The sequence below is a fragment of the Trichoderma reesei genome (assembly GCF_000167675.1).
Source record: "Trichoderma reesei QM6a unplaced genomic scaffold TRIREscaffold_6, whole genome shotgun sequence".
Taxonomy (NCBI): domain Eukaryota; kingdom Fungi; phylum Ascomycota; class Sordariomycetes; order Hypocreales; family Hypocreaceae; genus Trichoderma; species Trichoderma reesei.
Genome location: NW_006711153.1, coordinates 99,707 through 116,668, shown reverse-complemented (window position 1 = coordinate 116,668; position 16,962 = coordinate 99,707). Strand labels below are relative to the sequence as shown.

The window sequence follows — 16,962 nt, the reverse complement described above, 5'->3', positions numbered from 1 at the left end:
AGAGAAACGCCTTGACAACGCAGTGGTGTCCCATCTGACCGTAAATGGCTAGGCTGGTGCTCGTTCTCGTTTATGTTGCCGCAATCCGAAGCTACATGTACCCCTTCGCCGCCCTCGTCATCGTTTAAGCACCCTCGCTTGATGTTGTATCAAAGCAGTACTGTATCTACAGCTCCATCACATCAACAATGAACATGACGACAACGCTGCCATTGGTGGGTGGACGTGAGGAGAAGCCGCAGCAGACGCAGACGCAAGCCCAGCAACCACGCAAGAAGCACGCGAAGCTATTCCACAAGAAGAGTCGGACTGGCTGCCAACGATGTCGAATCCGTCGTGTCAAGGTATGTCGGCTCCTCGATAGGCACAAATTTGAATGCCCAAGTGAGCCTGCGTCGCCAACATTGAAACAGTGTGATGAAGCCAAGCCCATCTGCAACAATTGCACACGACTGGACCTCGAGTGCGGCTATGGGCCTCCCGCAAGCTCCCCCGCGAGCGAAGGCGATGCCGTCAGTACCTCGACTGCATTAAGCGTCGAACACGATCTGGTCGATTCGCATGGCATCCTTTACCTTCCCGAAACAGAAGCCCGTCGAAAGCTCGAGCTCGAGCTCTTCTACCACTACGCCACAGAAACAGCCCCGACCCTGGGCACAGAGAAATCCGCCCAAGACTTCATTGGCCCAGCCCTATGCCGCGCGGCACTGCAGTCCGATGCCGTCCTCTACGGACTCTGCATGCTGTCGGCACTTCACAAGGCGTACAAGTCCAATTTCAGCGAGCCGCAGCACATGCAGCATCATTCCACATATCTCAACCTCACCCTCCAGTCGCATCACAAGCACGTGGCTCGCCTAGATATCGACAATGTGGATTATTCCTGCATGGTCTCGAGTACTCTTCGCGTCTATGCCTACGTACAGCTGCAGCGGCGAGAGCTGGAGCCCTATACGCCACCTATAGAGTGGCTGCGCATGTCCAATACCAGCACCATTGTGTTTCGTAAAGCCCTCGCCTTGATTGAGAAGAACCCCGGCTCTCTCAGCGGAAGGTTGACGCTTGAGATATCTCACCATCTGGATGAGAAGCGGAGGCTGGAGCACTCTGACGAACTGCTTTACCTTTTGCGACGCCAAGAGCCACACGAGCTGGAAGAAGAGTGGGATGACGACGTCTACCACGTCTACAGACGCACGCTCAGCTGCTTCGGCTGGGTCTGGAAGCACAGATTCGTCAGCCCTCCACCCCCCGGCATGTCTCGGAGAATATATCTCTTCCCCATGATAGTGGACGCCCAGTTTGTGGATTACGTGGCGCAGAGGCGGCCACGAGCGCTGGTGGTTCTGGCTCATTACTTTACGCTTCTGGCGCTTCACCGCGATTTTTGGTATGTCGGGGATGCTGGGTTCCGTGAGGTGAGGGCGATAGCAGCCGAGGTGCCGGCTGAATGGCAGGGCATGTTAGCACAGCCATTGGAGTTACTGGAGAATCCTTCCTTGTTGTGCAAAATACCAAGTTATAGATAGATAGAGATTTAGTAGGAATAGAGACAGAGCAATAGACGACGATCACGGAGGCCTTGCATCCGGCCAAATCCCACAGGAATGCTGCTACAGGGGGACAGCTTCGCGTAGCTGAGCTGTGGATCCTGGATCTGTCTGATGCAGGGATTGTAAGACTTTAGTTTGCTCCCTGCTTCGTCGAGATCTGCCGTCGTTCTCGTTCGCTCCCCGGTTGACTGCAACGGCGTTCATCCTTCGATCGGCTAGCGGGTCCTGAAATCCCCTGATGGTACTAAAGACGTCAAAGGTAGACAATGACCTCAGCAAACACAAGATATATATAGGTAAAACAATCTCCATGTGTTCTCGACTGCCATCACCACAACTCAAGCTACATTGACAACCTCCAACGCCGTCCATCGACTTGCAACAATGGCCACCGACGCTCTGTCAGCCGCCAAACTGGCCATCTACCTCGTCCTCATCCAACCCGCACTTTTCTGTCTGTGGAAACATGGGAGAACTGGATTCCTGGGCTGGTTCTTTGTTCAGATCTTCTGTGTCCTCCGCATCGCTACCGGCGGCATTGGCCTTCACGGAAACCCAAAAGATGAGGCCGCTCTGATCCTCAGTAGCATTGGTCTTTCTCCTTTACTTCTAGGCATCTCAGGCATCCTATACGAGGGGTAAGTTTCTATCTTGAACCTTGCCTTAAGGGCCTACATTCAACGTTTGACATAGTCGCCGCGCTGTGAATCCTCGCCTCGATCGAAAACGAGACATTATCCTCGAACTCGGCTATCACACCATCGTCAACCTCGGGATGGTACTCATCGTAGTCGCTATTGTCAAGATCATGAAGGGCGATGTGGAGCCGAAATACAAGTCTCTACTCTACGTCGGCCTGGCAGTCTCGTGCGTCTCCTGGGGAATCCTCACGCTCTGGGCAGTGTGGTCGTATCTCATGGCCCGCGAGAATTCTTCGTACGCCAGCATGCAGACTGTCGATAACGGCAAGATCGTACGTCGCCCAAGCACACTCAGCTGATTGACATTCAAGGTTGGCTAATGGGATTCTTCTAGTTGATCAAGGGTGCTTTCGTCGCCCTCCCGTTTGTCGCAATCCGCCTTGCGTACGGTGTCGTGTCCCTGCACCTGCAAGTGACGCACCCCGGTTCCGGATTCCTCACATCTGAGGCTGTTCAGGTCTGCCTCAGCTTCCTACCGGAACTGATTTGCATCTCCATTCTTGTTTTCGTCGGTGTCATCACTCGCTCGTTGAGGCCGGACTTGAAGAAGAGGGAGCAGGAGGCGATCGGACTTGTCTCTGACCAGGAAAATGTGCTACAACAACAAACAGAGTATAAGTGAGTGTGCAGCCCAAAGTTGGGTTAGTTCAAGCGGCCTCCATCATGCTTTCATAATAAATAGCGACAGAATTCCAAAGAGGATTTTTTCAGTAGGGATACCCCTTTGTAAGGTTGTGTTCACGGGATCTTGTAATCGTTACTGTTGTTTGTACTTGTTAGAATTTCGTGGGATCGTTAAATAGAGTCGTTATTTGACGCAAAGTCTCGAGCCTTTCGATGATTTAATATCCTGCCGTATTGGTACCGTGATGGCTTTGTGACGGATGAGAAACGTTCACTATTCTTCTCGCGGCCGGGAGACATATAAGGCGTTTTTCGAGGCTTCAAGTCGGCCAAGGCAGGAGGCAGGCCGAGAGGTGGCAGTGTGGTAGATCGAATCTGACGGACGGGAACTATACGAAGGATCTCGATCGAACCGTGGTGTGACTCTTTCTGGACTTCATGTCAACTAGGTACTTTGCAGTGGATGGGGTTCACTTACTCGTGGTACAGCATTCAATGGCCTCAGTAGAATTTCTGGAGGCTATGCTGACACCCATTCTTTACCGCAACGGCTTGCAGAGTCATCTTTTGCTACGTCAAATCAGCCACGATGTTCCCTGAGTATGGCCACAACAAAGACACTTCGGTGACGGATGTCTCTCTTTCGATATAGACAACGCACGACTTTTCAACGGTATTTGTGAACCAGGCTATTGTTGTACAGACGGAAAGCGCGTGTTTTGCCGAGTTGTCTGATATGCGGGGGCCTTCGTTCGGCATGGACGGGAAGATGGAGCTGGGAAGCTTGACGGCGTGCTGGCTTTCGAAACATGGATCGACTTTTTGTGATCAGTTACTGTTCCTCGTGCAAGTAAGGGGTGAAAATAATCAGCTGGGAATGAAGGCGCCTTGTCAAGGCGGGACCATCTGTCGTGCATCGTGTTCGCGGGTCGAGGATCGCTTCCTGGAAGTGCTTTGGAGGAGATCCTCGTGGCGCACGGTGCTGCATTGCAAGCTTCAGGGAAGAGGGGGGCTAGGACTCCGTTGGTTTCTGGAGCCGGCGTGCTGGCCCATGGTTGTGAAAAGAGGTACGATGGGTGAGAATGAGGTGAAAGAGGGACTTGAACAAAGTTGAAGATGACGGGAATGTTTCGTGCATGGCAGGCGTACAGCCGTCAATTTGCGGGAATGCCCGCAGTGACGTGTCCCACACGAGCACAGCGGTTGGTTACAGGTGCTCGAGCCACTAACTGCCCTACCATATCGGCTGAATGCACCCCAGATTACGATCTAGGTCCGTGCCCTCTCACCTTGGGTTAGGTGAGTTCGATCATCTCATCATCTCATGTCCATGGGAGTTTGTCGTATTTTTCTCTCCATCTGTGACTCCAAATGTCTACACTCTCCTTTGTCAAACAATTATTCAAAATGTATACGACATGTATACGCCTAGGTCCAGCAGCGTGACTTCTCCGACAGGCCTTGGATGTTTCCCGAGTTTTATCGCTATCGTTATCGGTATGATAACGCTTGTAGCCGAGAAACGTGGGCTAGGGCATCAATGACGCATGGTAGAGGTAGGCAAGGCGCCTTCCTTGATATTCTCCTGCCTGCCATCTCAACAGAAAGCTGTCCTGTTGTTTAACTCAAATCTTCACAACAACCACCAATAGCCATGCGGCTTTCTCGTCATGGGCTCCGTCGTCTCCCTCTCACAATCTTGACCAGCCACTAACATTCTTCTTCCAGGTCTAGTCCAACCGTGAGACATGTCTGCAGCACCCTTTTCACCGAAGAGCGCCGGACAGCAGATGCTTCGGCTCCCGGGATACTCGTTGCTTGTGCCATAGAGCTGGCGATTCACGGCAATATCGGCGTACTGTCTTGCGGGAATACACATCTGCCTCCAATTTTACATTGTTCCGCAACGATCGCAGTCGTTTTGAGCAATGGCTCGCGGCATCGCAAACGCCGCCATAGCGACAGTAACATATGGCCCATCACCATGCTCCGACGGTGACAACGATCGAAACCCAGGTTGGTCTCTCCTTGTGCGTCACACAATCCAGTTTACAGTTGTTGAAGTTCGCTAATGTGGCCTCTGAATCTGTCATCCATGCAGCCGGCACCGGCTACGATCATTAAGTGCGACTCGCTGTCGCTGTGTGAGATTCCTTGCCGCTGATGATCCTCCAAAAGTCGAGATTGACAGCAGATATCGATTGACATACAGGCTTCGACTTACCAGCCAACATGGCAAGATAGCCGCGCTCGACGCCGACGCTCCATATCCCTGACGAAACATACATAAAGGGAGCAGCACCGTCTGGGTAGAGTGGTAGATGCAGCTGACAAGTCGCATCCAGTTGTTGGCACAGGGCCATCGTCTTGACTCACCAATATCGGCTCCTGAAGACAACGTATGAATTAGATCTTCGGCGACATGGTCTAGGAAATATCGACAGCTCTGAAAGTACGATCTCGGCTTATATACACTGTGGGCTTTGCTAACATGATTGTGGAATGATAGCCTATACCGCAGTAATACCTCTCGTTACGTTTCCCATACGGTGGCTCCATCAGGACAGTCAACTACTCACGGTCGATCGCGCCACATGCTCACGAGGCTGCCACGGACTTATGATGCTCCATTGGTACGGATTCGGATTATCTAGGAGTTTGGACGATTTTATGTGGCGGTGGAAGTGCTGCTACATGTCGGCGTTGCCGCGGCCTTTCGCCTCATCGACCGGCTACGGTCGGTCGTTCTTCAATCCTTGTTTCACCTCCTCCCATATACATCTCTCGTCTTCTTCTTCTTCTTCTCCCTCGCTCCCTGCACGCTCGTCCTCCGGCCTGCTTTTTCTCAATGAAGTTTCTGACAACTCCGATGGAGACTCGTGGATCGAGGCACCAACTCCCACACGATGTATCGACTGGCTACCATCGCCATCGAATAATCGGTGAGCTAGTCAGGGATAAGTTTTATGACAACCGCCACGAGATAAAGTTCAGCTTCTTTACTACATGAGGTAAGGTTCATCGGTTAAGCATAAAACAGCCACGACCTTCAGATAAGGCACTCAAGAACAAATCTCCGTTTCTTCGTCCGTCGCAGATCCCACCGCATTGTCGTTCTTGCAATCTCACGACCAGGCCATGACGCCGTGATTTCTCTCGGGAAGCGAGCACTTTCACGTTCATCTGCGAATATACTCAAGATGTATCAACGAATCTTCGGCGTGACTCTCTCCCTCTTGGCCTTTACACCGACCGCCAATTCCCAGAGCAACAAGCCGCTGAAATGGAAGGAATGCGATCCCCCGAGCCCATACCCAAACGTCCAATGTGCCAAACATCCGGTGCCTTACGACTGGGGCTCGGGACTCAGTCAGTACACGGCAATGAGCGTGATGCGCGTCAAGTCGCGCACCGAAAAGCCCAAAGGCACAATCTTCCTCCCCTCCGGGCCAAAACGCTCCGGCACCAGGCTTCTCAAGCAGTACCTTGGAGAGAACTCGTCGGCCGCGATGGAACTGCTCGACGAGTATCACATCATGGGCCTGGACGTTCGTGGCATATCGGACCAATCACCCATCAAGTGTAACGCAACTCGATGGAACAGACGCGTGCCTAGCATGCCCAAGAATTTGACACAGTATAACAGGATGCAGCAACACTGGAGGAAAATTGCAGAGGAGTGCAGGGAGATGACGGGGGAGCTGCTGTTTGACCACATGGACACATCCACAATCGGACAGGATATCGAGAACGTCCGGTACAATAATTGGGAGCTTCCGCCCAAGAATCGCAAGATGCACATGATCGGCCTTTCGTGGGGCGCGCAAATCGGGCTCGCCTACGTCGAAAAGATCTCCGCGTATATGGGCAACATTGTGCTGGACGGCATCACTGATCACACACAGGGCCCGATCGGCACCATCATGGCCGAGTCCGCGGCCTTTGAGACGACGCTGAAGCACTTCTTCGACTGGTGCAGGGCTGAATCTTCTTGCGCACTACACAGTCAGCCAAATCTCGAGCACTTCTTCACTGAACTTGCTTCCAAAGCCGAGAACAAACCCATTACCGCACCCAATTGTAAGCAGGACGCAGGCGAACATTCCTGTCGACCCAACGTCAATCTGGAGGAGATGATGTTGAACGTGCAGAAATACCTGGCTTCTGGGCCACCCGGATGGTCGTTTCTAGCAGAGAGCCTGTTGGATGCTTCCGAAGGAGACGCTTCCGCCCTTTCTGCCCATTGGTTCACGTGCGAGACCGATCCAACCTCCACTTGGGCCTCCCTCCTTACTGGTTGTCAAGATTGGATACCTGCCCGCGATTTTCTAGAGCTCTTAGGAACCCAGCGAACACTACGAATCCTCTCTCCTCTGACACGCGGATATACGCAAAGCTTCCTGTACTACTCTAGATGCATTTCCTGGCCTCGGAAGCAGAAAAGAGTGCAGAACGGACAGCGCCCATTGTTGCAAGAAGGGAAGTCAATCAAGCCCCTTTTGCTCGTCACCTCCGCCTTGGACCCCATATCCAGCGCCCAGGGGGCCATATCGCTACGCGCTCAGATTCCACAAGCTGTTCTGGTGTACACAAACAAGACGGGACATGAGAGTTATGGCGCGCGAGGAGATCTTACCTATATAGTCAACAGCGTTTTCAGAACAGACTCGTTTCCACAAGACGGATCTGTATATCAGACATGAAGTACAACATGTGGAGGATTTCTGTTTCGAGCTTGTTTGTTTGGCGTCGGAGCTGCATTGGAATCAGGGTGATGCTGCTGGCTTTTTCATGTTTTCTTCTTTTGCTGTTTCATTCCGTATTTCTCTTTCCTCTATAGTAGTCCCATCAGGTTTGGTATGTATGCCAGTCAATCTTGGATAATTCCATTCCCCTATTCTCTTGTCCAGACTGATGCCTCGTACTCATCCATCCAACTGACGTATTCGTCGCCCGCCGTTGCCCAGCCTTTAATGCCTCCCAACAGCACCAAACTTTCCACATCCGTCTCGCCGCATTTGGCGAGGTAATCGTTGAACCAGGCAGCGGCTCGGGGGCCGCGGCCTCGAGAAGAAGCTGGGTCAAACGCACATTGGTAAGTGCCGTTGAGCTTTCATTGCGGTGAAGAACATCTTACCGCAAAACCAAATGACTTTGACTATCCCAGCGGCTTTGATCAACCGAAAAATGGTAGGAATGCTGGGATATAGGCTCTGTGCTGGCAAGTTGATGGATCCTCGAATGAGGCCGCCCTGCAAGGGGAACATCAGAGATCTACCATTGCCTCCTTGGCCCAATCCACTATCATACCTACCTCATGATCATTCCTGCGAAGGTCTACCAGTAAATATTTCCTCGTCCCGTGTTTCATCATGTCCAGAACCTCATCTCGCCAAATTGACTTTGCCACAGTGTCTGGAGCTGGGTAAGCAGCGTGCCAAGGAATTGTTGTCGAGTCTGTGCCAGGCATTGTGCCCGACATTGTGAACTTCAGCCAGGAGAACTTTTCGATCGCACCTATGCTGAGCACCGTGGGCATGCGATGGCTTCAATAATGCAGTTCGAGAGGGAGTGTGTCATGCCCTAAAGCTCATTGGCCACCTCCACAGGCTAGCTCTACCTGCATCTGTAGATGGACTTTCCTTGTCCTCCTCCTTCAGAAAACCTCTTGGTCGCTCGCAGGTAACTGTTGTTGCCGTCATTGTTTGACAGTGGATAGCCAAGGCAAAACCGTCTGCTTTCAACGGAAGCATTCGGCGGTTGTTTGTCATCGTGTTATCGATCGACCAGGAGAACCCAGACGAGTGTTGTTCGAGAGAATCATCGACGATGTGAAGAGGCGACGACTAGTATCTAGAAGATTATAATCGAACAAATCAGCGTTTGTCTGTCGGGCGTTTGAGGGCGCAGTTGCCCGCCAAAGCAGCGTCGCAATATATAGGCAGCGAGAGACTGTCAACAGCCAGCCGCCATGTGATCGATCGTAGCCGTCTTCCCGATCTTCCCTAAACCCCTTTCTTTGGGGGGCGGGGGCAGCGGCGTTCTAATATTTGCTGGCTGTCTGGATAACGTGAATGGTAGACATGGTAATGTTCGGTCTGCGAAACATTTGTACAATTGGAGTTTACGATCGAGATGGAAGGAAACGCTCCACAAACTCGGTGACTGGGTTGCCATCAGGTGCTCAGGGCATAGCGTTCTCTGCAAATAGAGGAAAGAGAATAGCACTAGTGAAAGTGTGAATCACAATGAAGAGGAGGTTGTTGCCGGAATGCTTTGAGCAGCGTCAAAGTTGAACTTGAAGCTATCACAAATTGCAGGGTAAAGTACATGTTGGTGCCAGTTTGACAGCACAGTGCGCGGAGCGGAGGATGTCGCGGAAGAGGCGCGACGCTAACCCGGGCCTTCTTCTCAGTGAGCAGAACTCCTGCTGCAAGAGTTCCTTCTCTCTGCGAGATGACGTGAGGCCCAATTTGCAGCTTCCCTCGAACAAGGTGATTGAACATCTCTCTTCCCTCACATTTCATCATCACTACCTCCTCAATTCACTTCTGCTTCGGCCGTCTTCATCATTCATGTTACTGCTCTGATGCCTATCCTGAAGATTGTATTCCTGCAGTATTCACGCCATCCCACCTTCGGTCCTCACTCACAGTCACAGGTCAACCGCCTTCACCCTCCTCGCGCTACGCTACCGACAGAGTGCTCGTCAGCCTGATATCCCGGCTGCTCGCTCCCACGCTGATGCCAAACGACCCCGACGGCACCACCCATTTCTGCGAAGCCGTGTCCCAGTAGCTGAGATCTCGTCGTCGGATGTTGAACGTTGCTGTTCCGCTCTGACCAGGCGTGAGGTTCAGCTTGGCAAAGCCTCGCAGCTGCTTCGGAGGGGTCCTGGGTGCTGAAGATGGGTAGGTGATGTACAGCTGGGCTACCTCGGCACCAGTCACTTGGCCAGAGTTTGCGATGTCAACGGTGACTGTCGCGACATTCTGGAACAGATCACTCGGGCCTCCCGGCACAACGGCCCCAGTCGCAGGACCAGACTTGGCGGTCGACAAGACGGAGAGGCGTGAGTAGTTGAACTTGGTGTAAGCTATCATTCCACAGTCATCCGTCAGTCAACCTGTCTAATAGATTGTTCAGGTTAGCAAACTTACACAGTCCATAGCCGAACTCGTACCGCGGCGTGATATTGGCGTCGTCGAAGTGCTTATAGTCGATGAACAGTCCCTCGCTGAAGCTGTCACTGCCGCCGGAAACGATGCGAGTGTTATAGTCATTGGGGCTCTTCGCAATGGTGTACACCAGCTTGCCAGAAGGGCTGACATCTCCCCACAGCACGTCGACGAGCGCATTGCCGCTCTCCTGAGAAGGAAGACCCGCCCAGACAACGGCCTTGACCTGCGGAAGAGCAAGAATCTGCTCCAGAATGATGGCGCCAACGGAGTGGACAACAACAATGACGTTGCTGTTGGCACCGGCCACCGCCTGGACCAGGGCATTGCCGTTGTGCCACGGATCCAGGTTGTTGCGATCGCCCGCGTTGCCCTCCACGGTGATGTAGCCTTCACCCGAGTCGGCGGTGATGAAGACGATGGCGACGTCCTTTCCTCTTGCTGCAGATGCGCCTGAGGACGTGTTGTCGGTGTTGCTCAAGGTAACCTGGGTGCCCTGCGAAGACGCTCTGGTATTGATGGCATCGTAGGGCGCGACGAAGTACGGATAGTTGACGGCGCCGGAACCCCAACCCATGCCCAAGGCCCCGTCGTCGCAGCCTTTGTCGTTGCACGAGGGCGAGTTTCTGGCGTGGTTACCAATGATTGCGGCAGATCCAACGACGGCAATGCTAGCGGGCTTCTTGAGCGGCAGGATGTTGGCGTCATTCTTGAGCAGAACGATGCCGTCCCTGGCAATTGCCCTGACATTGGTCTTGTGGTTTCCTTGAACATTTCTGCTGATGTTGAACGACGGATAGCCTGCCTGGTCCTGGCCTGTCAAGTACCATGCGGCGAGGATACGAGTCACCATATCGTCGACTCTGCTCGTGGGGACCTGATTGCTATTTACCGCATTGGTGAGAGCTGGACCCCAGAGCCGATTGTTACCGTTGAAGTCTGTGCCAGGCATTGACATGTCAAGCCCAGAATTCGCGCTTTGGACAGTCGTGTGCTGTGCGTTCCAGTCCGTCATGACATAGCCTGGGAACCCCAGCTGGTCTTTCAGCACAGTCTGCAGCGTGTACTGATCCTCGCAGGCCCAGGTGGTATTGACCTTGTTGTACGAGCACATGACAGAAGCGACATTGGCCTGAACCGCGTCGGCAAATGGCCAAGTATACAGCTCATGGAGAGTTCGGTCATCTGGGTTGCTCGAAATGGTTTCTCGATTGAGCTCCTGCTCGTTGAGGATATAGTGCTTCGCTGTCGCCTGCACGCCTACCGACTGGATGCCGTTGATGGTTTGACCCATGGCAATGCCCGTGAGATATGGATCGACACCGAAGCCCTCCCAGTTGCGACCGCCCTGCGGAGTCTTTCCCAGCGGCCCAGCCACAGGACCAAGTATGACATGAATCCCCGAGGCCTTCACCTCCTCACCGATGAACTGTCCACGTTCGCGGATCAAATTGACATCCCACGTCGAGGCCGCTTGAACGCCCGGCGTAAAGGCTGTGCTGCCTGTCGAGTATCGAACACCGAGGGGTCCGTCTTGAAGGCATAGCGATGGATAGCTGATCTTGGAGGCCGGAGATGTGTTTCCAACGCAAGGACCGCCGTTCCAGCCGACACCGCTCACGATGCCGACCTTATCTTGGAGATTGAGCTTTGCCAATGCGGCCTTCGCCTTGTCGTACGCGGTTCCCCATGGAGTCCCTGCAGGAGGTACAACTGCCTCAGCCGAGGCCCCCGATGTTGAGCTACCTTGATTCAAGAGTCAGCATGGTGTCTCCAGGATACATATCACATCCCAGTATGGGACCAGCTATACTGACTGTCTGCCCTAGCAAAGGGCCCAGTGGCAAGTGCCAGCGCAGCTGCTGTTCGGTAACGCATTTCTGATTGGGCTCAACAGAATGGTCTTGGTCAAGACTGGTAGGAAGAACTCAACAAAGCAGAGTCTTGTCCACAAGTTATATAGTCTGCCAGGGTGGCGTTACTGAAGGAACCAGTTGGGACTCTCCCCGTCAACTCCCTCTTGGGCAAGCGCAAATCTCCTGGATAACGTTGCAGAAACACTCGGGCTCGGCAGCATTGCGGCCAAATCCCATCGTTGCACTCCTACCCACACCGAGATTTACGATTTGAGGCCGTGGGCGATCATTTCCTCGACCAAGCGGTAGCGCGAACTCTCCCTCTGTGGCCATAGCATAACGGGCCATTCACCTAGACCCCATGAAAGGCTACATATTCGCCCAACTGGGACCAGATGGCGATTGTGACCGCTCACAAACTGCAGCCATGATCTGGTTCACCAACCTTCCATCATGGACGGGTTGCTTTTACGGAATCTCCTGCACTGCCACCGGCTGTTGGGAAGCCGCAGGGTAGGAAACGATGCCGAATGTTGCCTGATGCTCTCTGCCATGAGATTCTCCGATAGCGTTCGTGATGCCATCCGCCACTGATCGATTTTCCCGGCAGTGATTCCTTGTATGATTCCGATCACTGGTGCAAAGTGTTTGAAGCGAACCTGGGGAAGCCTCAAACGGCAAGTGTCATGTCCTGGACATCGGCGCCACGACGGAACAAGAAGGTGGTCCAACCTTGAATGTAACAGCAAGCTACATTCAAGACCGCATGTCGACAAGAAGCCAGCCGAGGGCCTTGGCCTCCATTCTTCCAACAAGCCATTGGGATTGGCATTGCGGCACAAATTTGCTGGCTGTGAATTGACCAATGGAAGAGAATTCTGCTGTTGTAGGCGTCGAATAGCCGCCTGTGCGAATATGGATAAAAGGCAGAGTGCGTATTAGCATGAAAGACCGTGATCAGCATAAACTTACCGAGAATCGACCTGCCCCATCTGAGCCATGTCAGGCTGCACTGTCATTGCTAGTGGAACACGAGCACATAAGCTTTTACCTATGGTTATCGCTTGCATCTACGCGCCGTTGATGGTGGAGGATGGTGGACGTTCCCGAGACCCCTACGAGCTGTGGCATCGTCAAACTGTGCCCACAGACCTTTGTCTTGCTTTCATAACCTCGAGGAGTGTTTCCAGACTCATCATCCATACACAAGCAGTATTAATCAAAGAAACTCGGTCGCAATGGCAAAAATGGTTTGCAAACAGAAAACTATGGCCTCTTCCTATTCCATCATTAACTACTCTACCCGTTTGTCATAACAACATCATTAAAACCCTTATGCGTCAGGTGTAGCATCCTTGATCTGTTGCTCCTCCAACGGCCAGTTCTCAATCGTTACCTCTTCTCCCACCAACTCAAACTCAAGCTTCACAGACTCGTCGGTGTTCAAGGCTAGCTCATACTTGCCGGGGTATACAATCCGGTTTCCGTGAGAATCAACACGGGCGAGAGCACTGACAGGGATGGGGATGCTGAGCTTGGAAGAGTGACCAGGCTTGATGTCGGCAAGTCGGTCGAATCCGACGAGCCACTTGTTCGGGTACGGGGCTGGGCCAGCGTTGCTTGTGCGAACAAACAGCATGGCCGTATATGGGGACTCCGTCTTGCCCGAGTTCTTGATGTTGGCCTCGAAGGTGAAGACGGGAATCTGCTCGCTGTAAGTGTATCCGGGGTGAGGAGCAGAGAGGATCGATGAGGTGTTGAACTTGAGGCTCTTGGGGTGGCTGGCGAGAGTCTCCTTGAAGGTGGTGTAGAAGAGACCACTGCCAAACTCGTAGACGGGTTTGCCGGTGTACCAGATGTAAGTCTGTCCAGGGTTTGACTTTCCATCGGGTCGGAGGTTCATGTCATTCTGGGGGAATTGGTGAACATACTCAGCCGGGTACTGAGTGGTGACCAGTCGGCCGGCAGGAGCACGCTTGCCAGAGAGAATGTCGAAGAGGGCAACGCCTCCCGACTGGCCGGGATATCCGCCCCAGACGAGGGAGTTGACCTTCTTGTTGCTCTTGAGCGAGGATGAGTCTACCTGACCACCGCCCATTTGCAGGACGACAAGGGGTTTGCCGACCTCGCTGAGCTGCTTGATGAGATCCAGCTGATTACCGGGCCAAGCAATGTCCGTGCGGTCAGCGCCCTCCTGTTCAATGGTGTTGTCAATTCCACCGAGGTAGATGATGGCATCCGACTTCTTGGCGGCAGCAATGGCCTTGGCAAAGCCAGTGGTGCTGTTGCCGGCGATCTCTGTGCCGAGTTCAAAGTTGACGTGATAGCCGGCCTTCTTAGCAGCTTCCAGAGGGCTGATGAGGTATGGGGCAGGGCCATAGTAGTTGCCTTGCATTTGGGTTGTGGCATTGGCCCATGGTCCGATCAGAGCAATGCTGCGCACCTTCTTGGACAGAGGGAGAGTGCCATCGTTCTTGAGCAGGACGATGCCCTCAACAGCAGCCTCGTACGAGATGTTCCAGGCATCAGTCTTGACGACATCCTTCCAACCGAGCGAGCGGTACTGGTTCTTCTTGTCGAAGTATCCGAGACGGACGAGGTTGGCGTACAGACGGGTGACGGACCGCTCGATCTCGCCGCGGGAGACTTCGCCGGCCACAAAGGACTCGTTGAGGTGCCACGGGTAAGTCTGACCGCAGTCGATATCGGTGCCGGCTCGCAGTGAGCTGGCGGCGGCTGACGACTGGTTGCTGGCGTAGTCATGAGGGTTGAAAACGTTGTAGACGGCATCGCAATCGGACGAGACGTATCCCCATTCGGGGAAGCCCCAGCTCTCGCGCAAAAGCGTCTGCAGGAAGAAGCTGTTGGCACAGCTGGGCACGCCGTTGACGGAGTTGTATGCGCACATCAAGCTGCGTGACTTTGCATAACGGGCCGCAGCGAGGAACTGGGGAGTGTAGTATTCGGAGAGGTCCTGCTGAGTTATGATGGCGTCGAAACCGAGACGGGACTGGTTGTTCCAGTTCTCGAGGTCGTATCCGGCAAAGTGCTTCACCGTGGCGGCAACCTTGAGGTGCTCAGGGTCGACGCCACCCTGGATGCCCGTGATGTACTCGTAAGTATAGGCGGAGCTGAGGAAAAAGGCGTCTTCGCCGGGCGTCTCCTGGCCACGGCCCCAGAGGGGGCTTCGGAAGCCATTGACGTTTGGCGCATAGACGTCGAGACCGTAACGGCCGCTGTTGCTGAATGCTCGAGCTTGGGTCGAGATGATGTCGGCAATCTGGTGGATCAATGTGCGGTTGAGGGCCGCCGTAGTGAGGATGGGCATGGGGAACGAGGTCGCCCATTCGAACTGGCCGCCCTTGGTGGCGAAGTTGGCGCGGTCCAAGCCGTGCAGAGCCTCATTCCAGACTTGGTAGTTCGGAAGACCCAGGCGAGGCACGCCGGGGCCCGAGTTTTGCGTGTTGAGAATGAGCTCCTCGAGGGTGAAGAGCGAGATGAGGGCCTGGGCTCGCTCTACATAGCCGGCCGATGAGTCACAGACGAGATTGTTCTTGAGGGGGCCATGTTCGCAGTCGGGGAACGAGAGTGTGAGCGTGGCAAGTGTCTCGGGGTAGAGATCAGGCTGGCCCTGAGCAGAGTAGTTGGCGTATGTTTGATTGTTCTGCGCCAGGGCCGTGGGCAGGAGAGCCGACAGGGCGGCGAGAAGAGCTGCGTTATTCACCATTGCGTCCGGCTGTCCTTCAATGGCTCACGGTCTTCCTTGTCTCTCTCTCTGTTGCCTTCTTCCATCTGATCCCCGGAAAAGCCCAATATTTAAATTGAGCGGTATGACGATGACGATGTTGCATTCTTCCCCCATGCATCATTTGCAATTCCAGCATGTTACCCCATGTTAACCCCATACGGGACGGAAATGCTACCCCAGCTTCTTGGTGTGGTCCGACCTGCATCACGGCTCCACACATGCCAACTCCTCCTCACCATGATTTCCCGGCACCTCGAGATATTTAGCCTGAATACAAGGCGGACACCAATTGCCAGCCGCTAGTCGAATGACTGCCATCTCTGTCACTAACAGGGGTGGTCGTTGGTGTATCTTCTGTCTCAATCCCCTTTTCCAAGCCATTGCGTTTAGCTTACGTTTTAGTATATGATCTTGATGACAGCGGATACTGCCGACTTTTACTAGTTCTATCAGACACAGACGCAGATCCGTTGTGAATAGCCGGTATTGGACCTTTTCTGTTTCTCTTCTTCTACTTGTGTTTCCATTTAGCCAATACTCCCGACAGGAACAAACTTGCATCTCATTCTTGCCGGCTAAGTAGGCAAAAGCGGGGGAGTAACTGCAGATTACTACATGTACCTTGTGGAGTGGCAAGCATTGGGGCATCGTGAGGAGAGAGGAGCCTGAAAGAAGTGCGGAGTACAGTCTAAGTTCATTTGTGAATGGGTACAATTATCTGCCCGGGCACTTGGGGTATGAAGGAGTAAGGATTCCTCATGAAGAGGCTGGATTCCGTGTATGTTGAGGTGACTGAAGTATGCACATTCTCGAGATTAATCACAAACTTCGATACCAATGAATGCGGACATACGATTCAGAGAACTTGGAGAACTCGAAGGAAGCCAAACCTGAACCTCAGATTGGGGTTGACAATGCATATATCACAACGAAATTGAGGGTGCGTTTATAGCCATGTTGTCAGTCTACCGCCATCTCTTTCGATCTCAACAGCTCAATTGGAGTCAAGAAGTTTGAACGGGTGGGGGGAAACGTGCCAGTGTATCATACAATGCACCCTGCTCGCGTTACTCTAAGGTATAGCTGGTAGCATCCCGAGCGACGAAACGACGATCAACCTAGGCGCTGTAGCTGAGGATGCAGTGTTTGGCGGGCGAGCTGAGGTTTGGCTTCGAGTGTGATGCTTTCCCGGTGTTCCCCGGTATCTTGCTAGCTGCATATATACGCCGCACATAGAGTCCACGAATTGCAGGATATGAGCTTACCTGCATCTAACGCATGGCTAGGCCTACAAGCCTCGAC

General features: G+C 53.3%; 6 protein-coding genes across 6 annotated transcripts; 3 read left to right on the top strand and 3 right to left on the bottom strand.

Annotated features, from left to right (window-relative positions):
• Positions 1–159: 159 nt before the first annotated feature.
• TRIREDRAFT_121130 (N-terminal fungal transcription regulatory domain-containing protein) lies at positions 160–1,529 on the top strand (the record flags this gene model as incomplete). Its single annotated transcript, XM_006964170.1, has 2 exons — positions 160–344; positions 414–1,529. The coding sequence occupies exons 1-2, from the start codon at positions 189–191 to the stop codon at positions 1,527–1,529; spliced, it is 1,272 nt and encodes a 423-aa protein (XP_006964232.1). The 5' UTR covers positions 160–188.
• Positions 1,530–1,937: 408 nt separating this feature from the next.
• Positions 1,938–2,876, top strand: TRIREDRAFT_3267 (uncharacterized protein; the record flags this gene model as incomplete). The annotated part of the gene is made up of 3 exons (XM_006963940.1): positions 1,938–2,191; positions 2,247–2,526; positions 2,589–2,876. 3 exons carry the CDS (start codon positions 1,938–1,940, stop codon positions 2,874–2,876), a joined length of 822 nt encoding a protein of 273 aa, XP_006964002.1.
• Positions 2,877–6,078: 3,202 nt separating this feature from the next.
• Positions 6,079–7,581, top strand: TRIREDRAFT_105816 (uncharacterized protein; the record flags this gene model as incomplete). Its single annotated transcript, XM_006964169.1, has 1 exon — positions 6,079–7,581. One exon carries the CDS (start codon positions 6,079–6,081, stop codon positions 7,579–7,581), a length of 1,503 nt encoding a protein of 500 aa, XP_006964231.1.
• A 191-nt stretch (positions 7,582–7,772) lies between these two features.
• On the bottom strand, positions 7,773–8,360 carry TRIREDRAFT_59402 (uncharacterized protein; the record flags this gene model as incomplete). The annotated part of the gene is made up of 3 exons (XM_006964015.1): positions 7,773–7,954; positions 8,016–8,130; positions 8,193–8,360. 3 exons carry the CDS (start codon positions 8,358–8,360, stop codon positions 7,773–7,775), a joined length of 465 nt encoding a protein of 154 aa, XP_006964077.1.
• Positions 8,361–9,564: 1,204 nt separating this feature from the next.
• Positions 9,565–12,191, bottom strand: cel3a (glycoside hydrolase family 3; the record flags this gene model as incomplete). The annotated part of the gene is made up of 3 exons (XM_006964014.1): positions 11,870–12,191; positions 10,039–11,798; positions 9,565–9,974 (listed from the first exon to the last, which is right to left on the bottom strand). The coding sequence occupies exons 1-3, from the start codon at positions 11,932–11,934 to the stop codon at positions 9,565–9,567; spliced, it is 2,235 nt and encodes a 744-aa protein (XP_006964076.1). The 5' UTR covers positions 11,935–12,191.
• A 955-nt stretch (positions 12,192–13,146) lies between these two features.
• Positions 13,147–15,678, bottom strand: TRIREDRAFT_121127 (glycoside hydrolase family 3). The gene has a single exon (XM_006964013.1). The coding sequence runs from the start codon at positions 15,637–15,639 to the stop codon at positions 13,246–13,248; it is 2,394 nt and encodes a 797-aa protein (XP_006964075.1). The 5' UTR covers positions 15,640–15,678; the 3' UTR covers positions 13,147–13,245.
• Positions 15,679–16,962: the final 1,284 nt, after the last annotated feature.

What these genes read in the sequence shown, in the direction of transcription:
- TRIREDRAFT_121127 (XM_006964013.1), bottom strand. Translation starts at nt 15,639, where the DNA reads ATGGTGAATAACGCAGCTCTTCTCGCCGCCCTGTCGGCTCTCCTGCCC.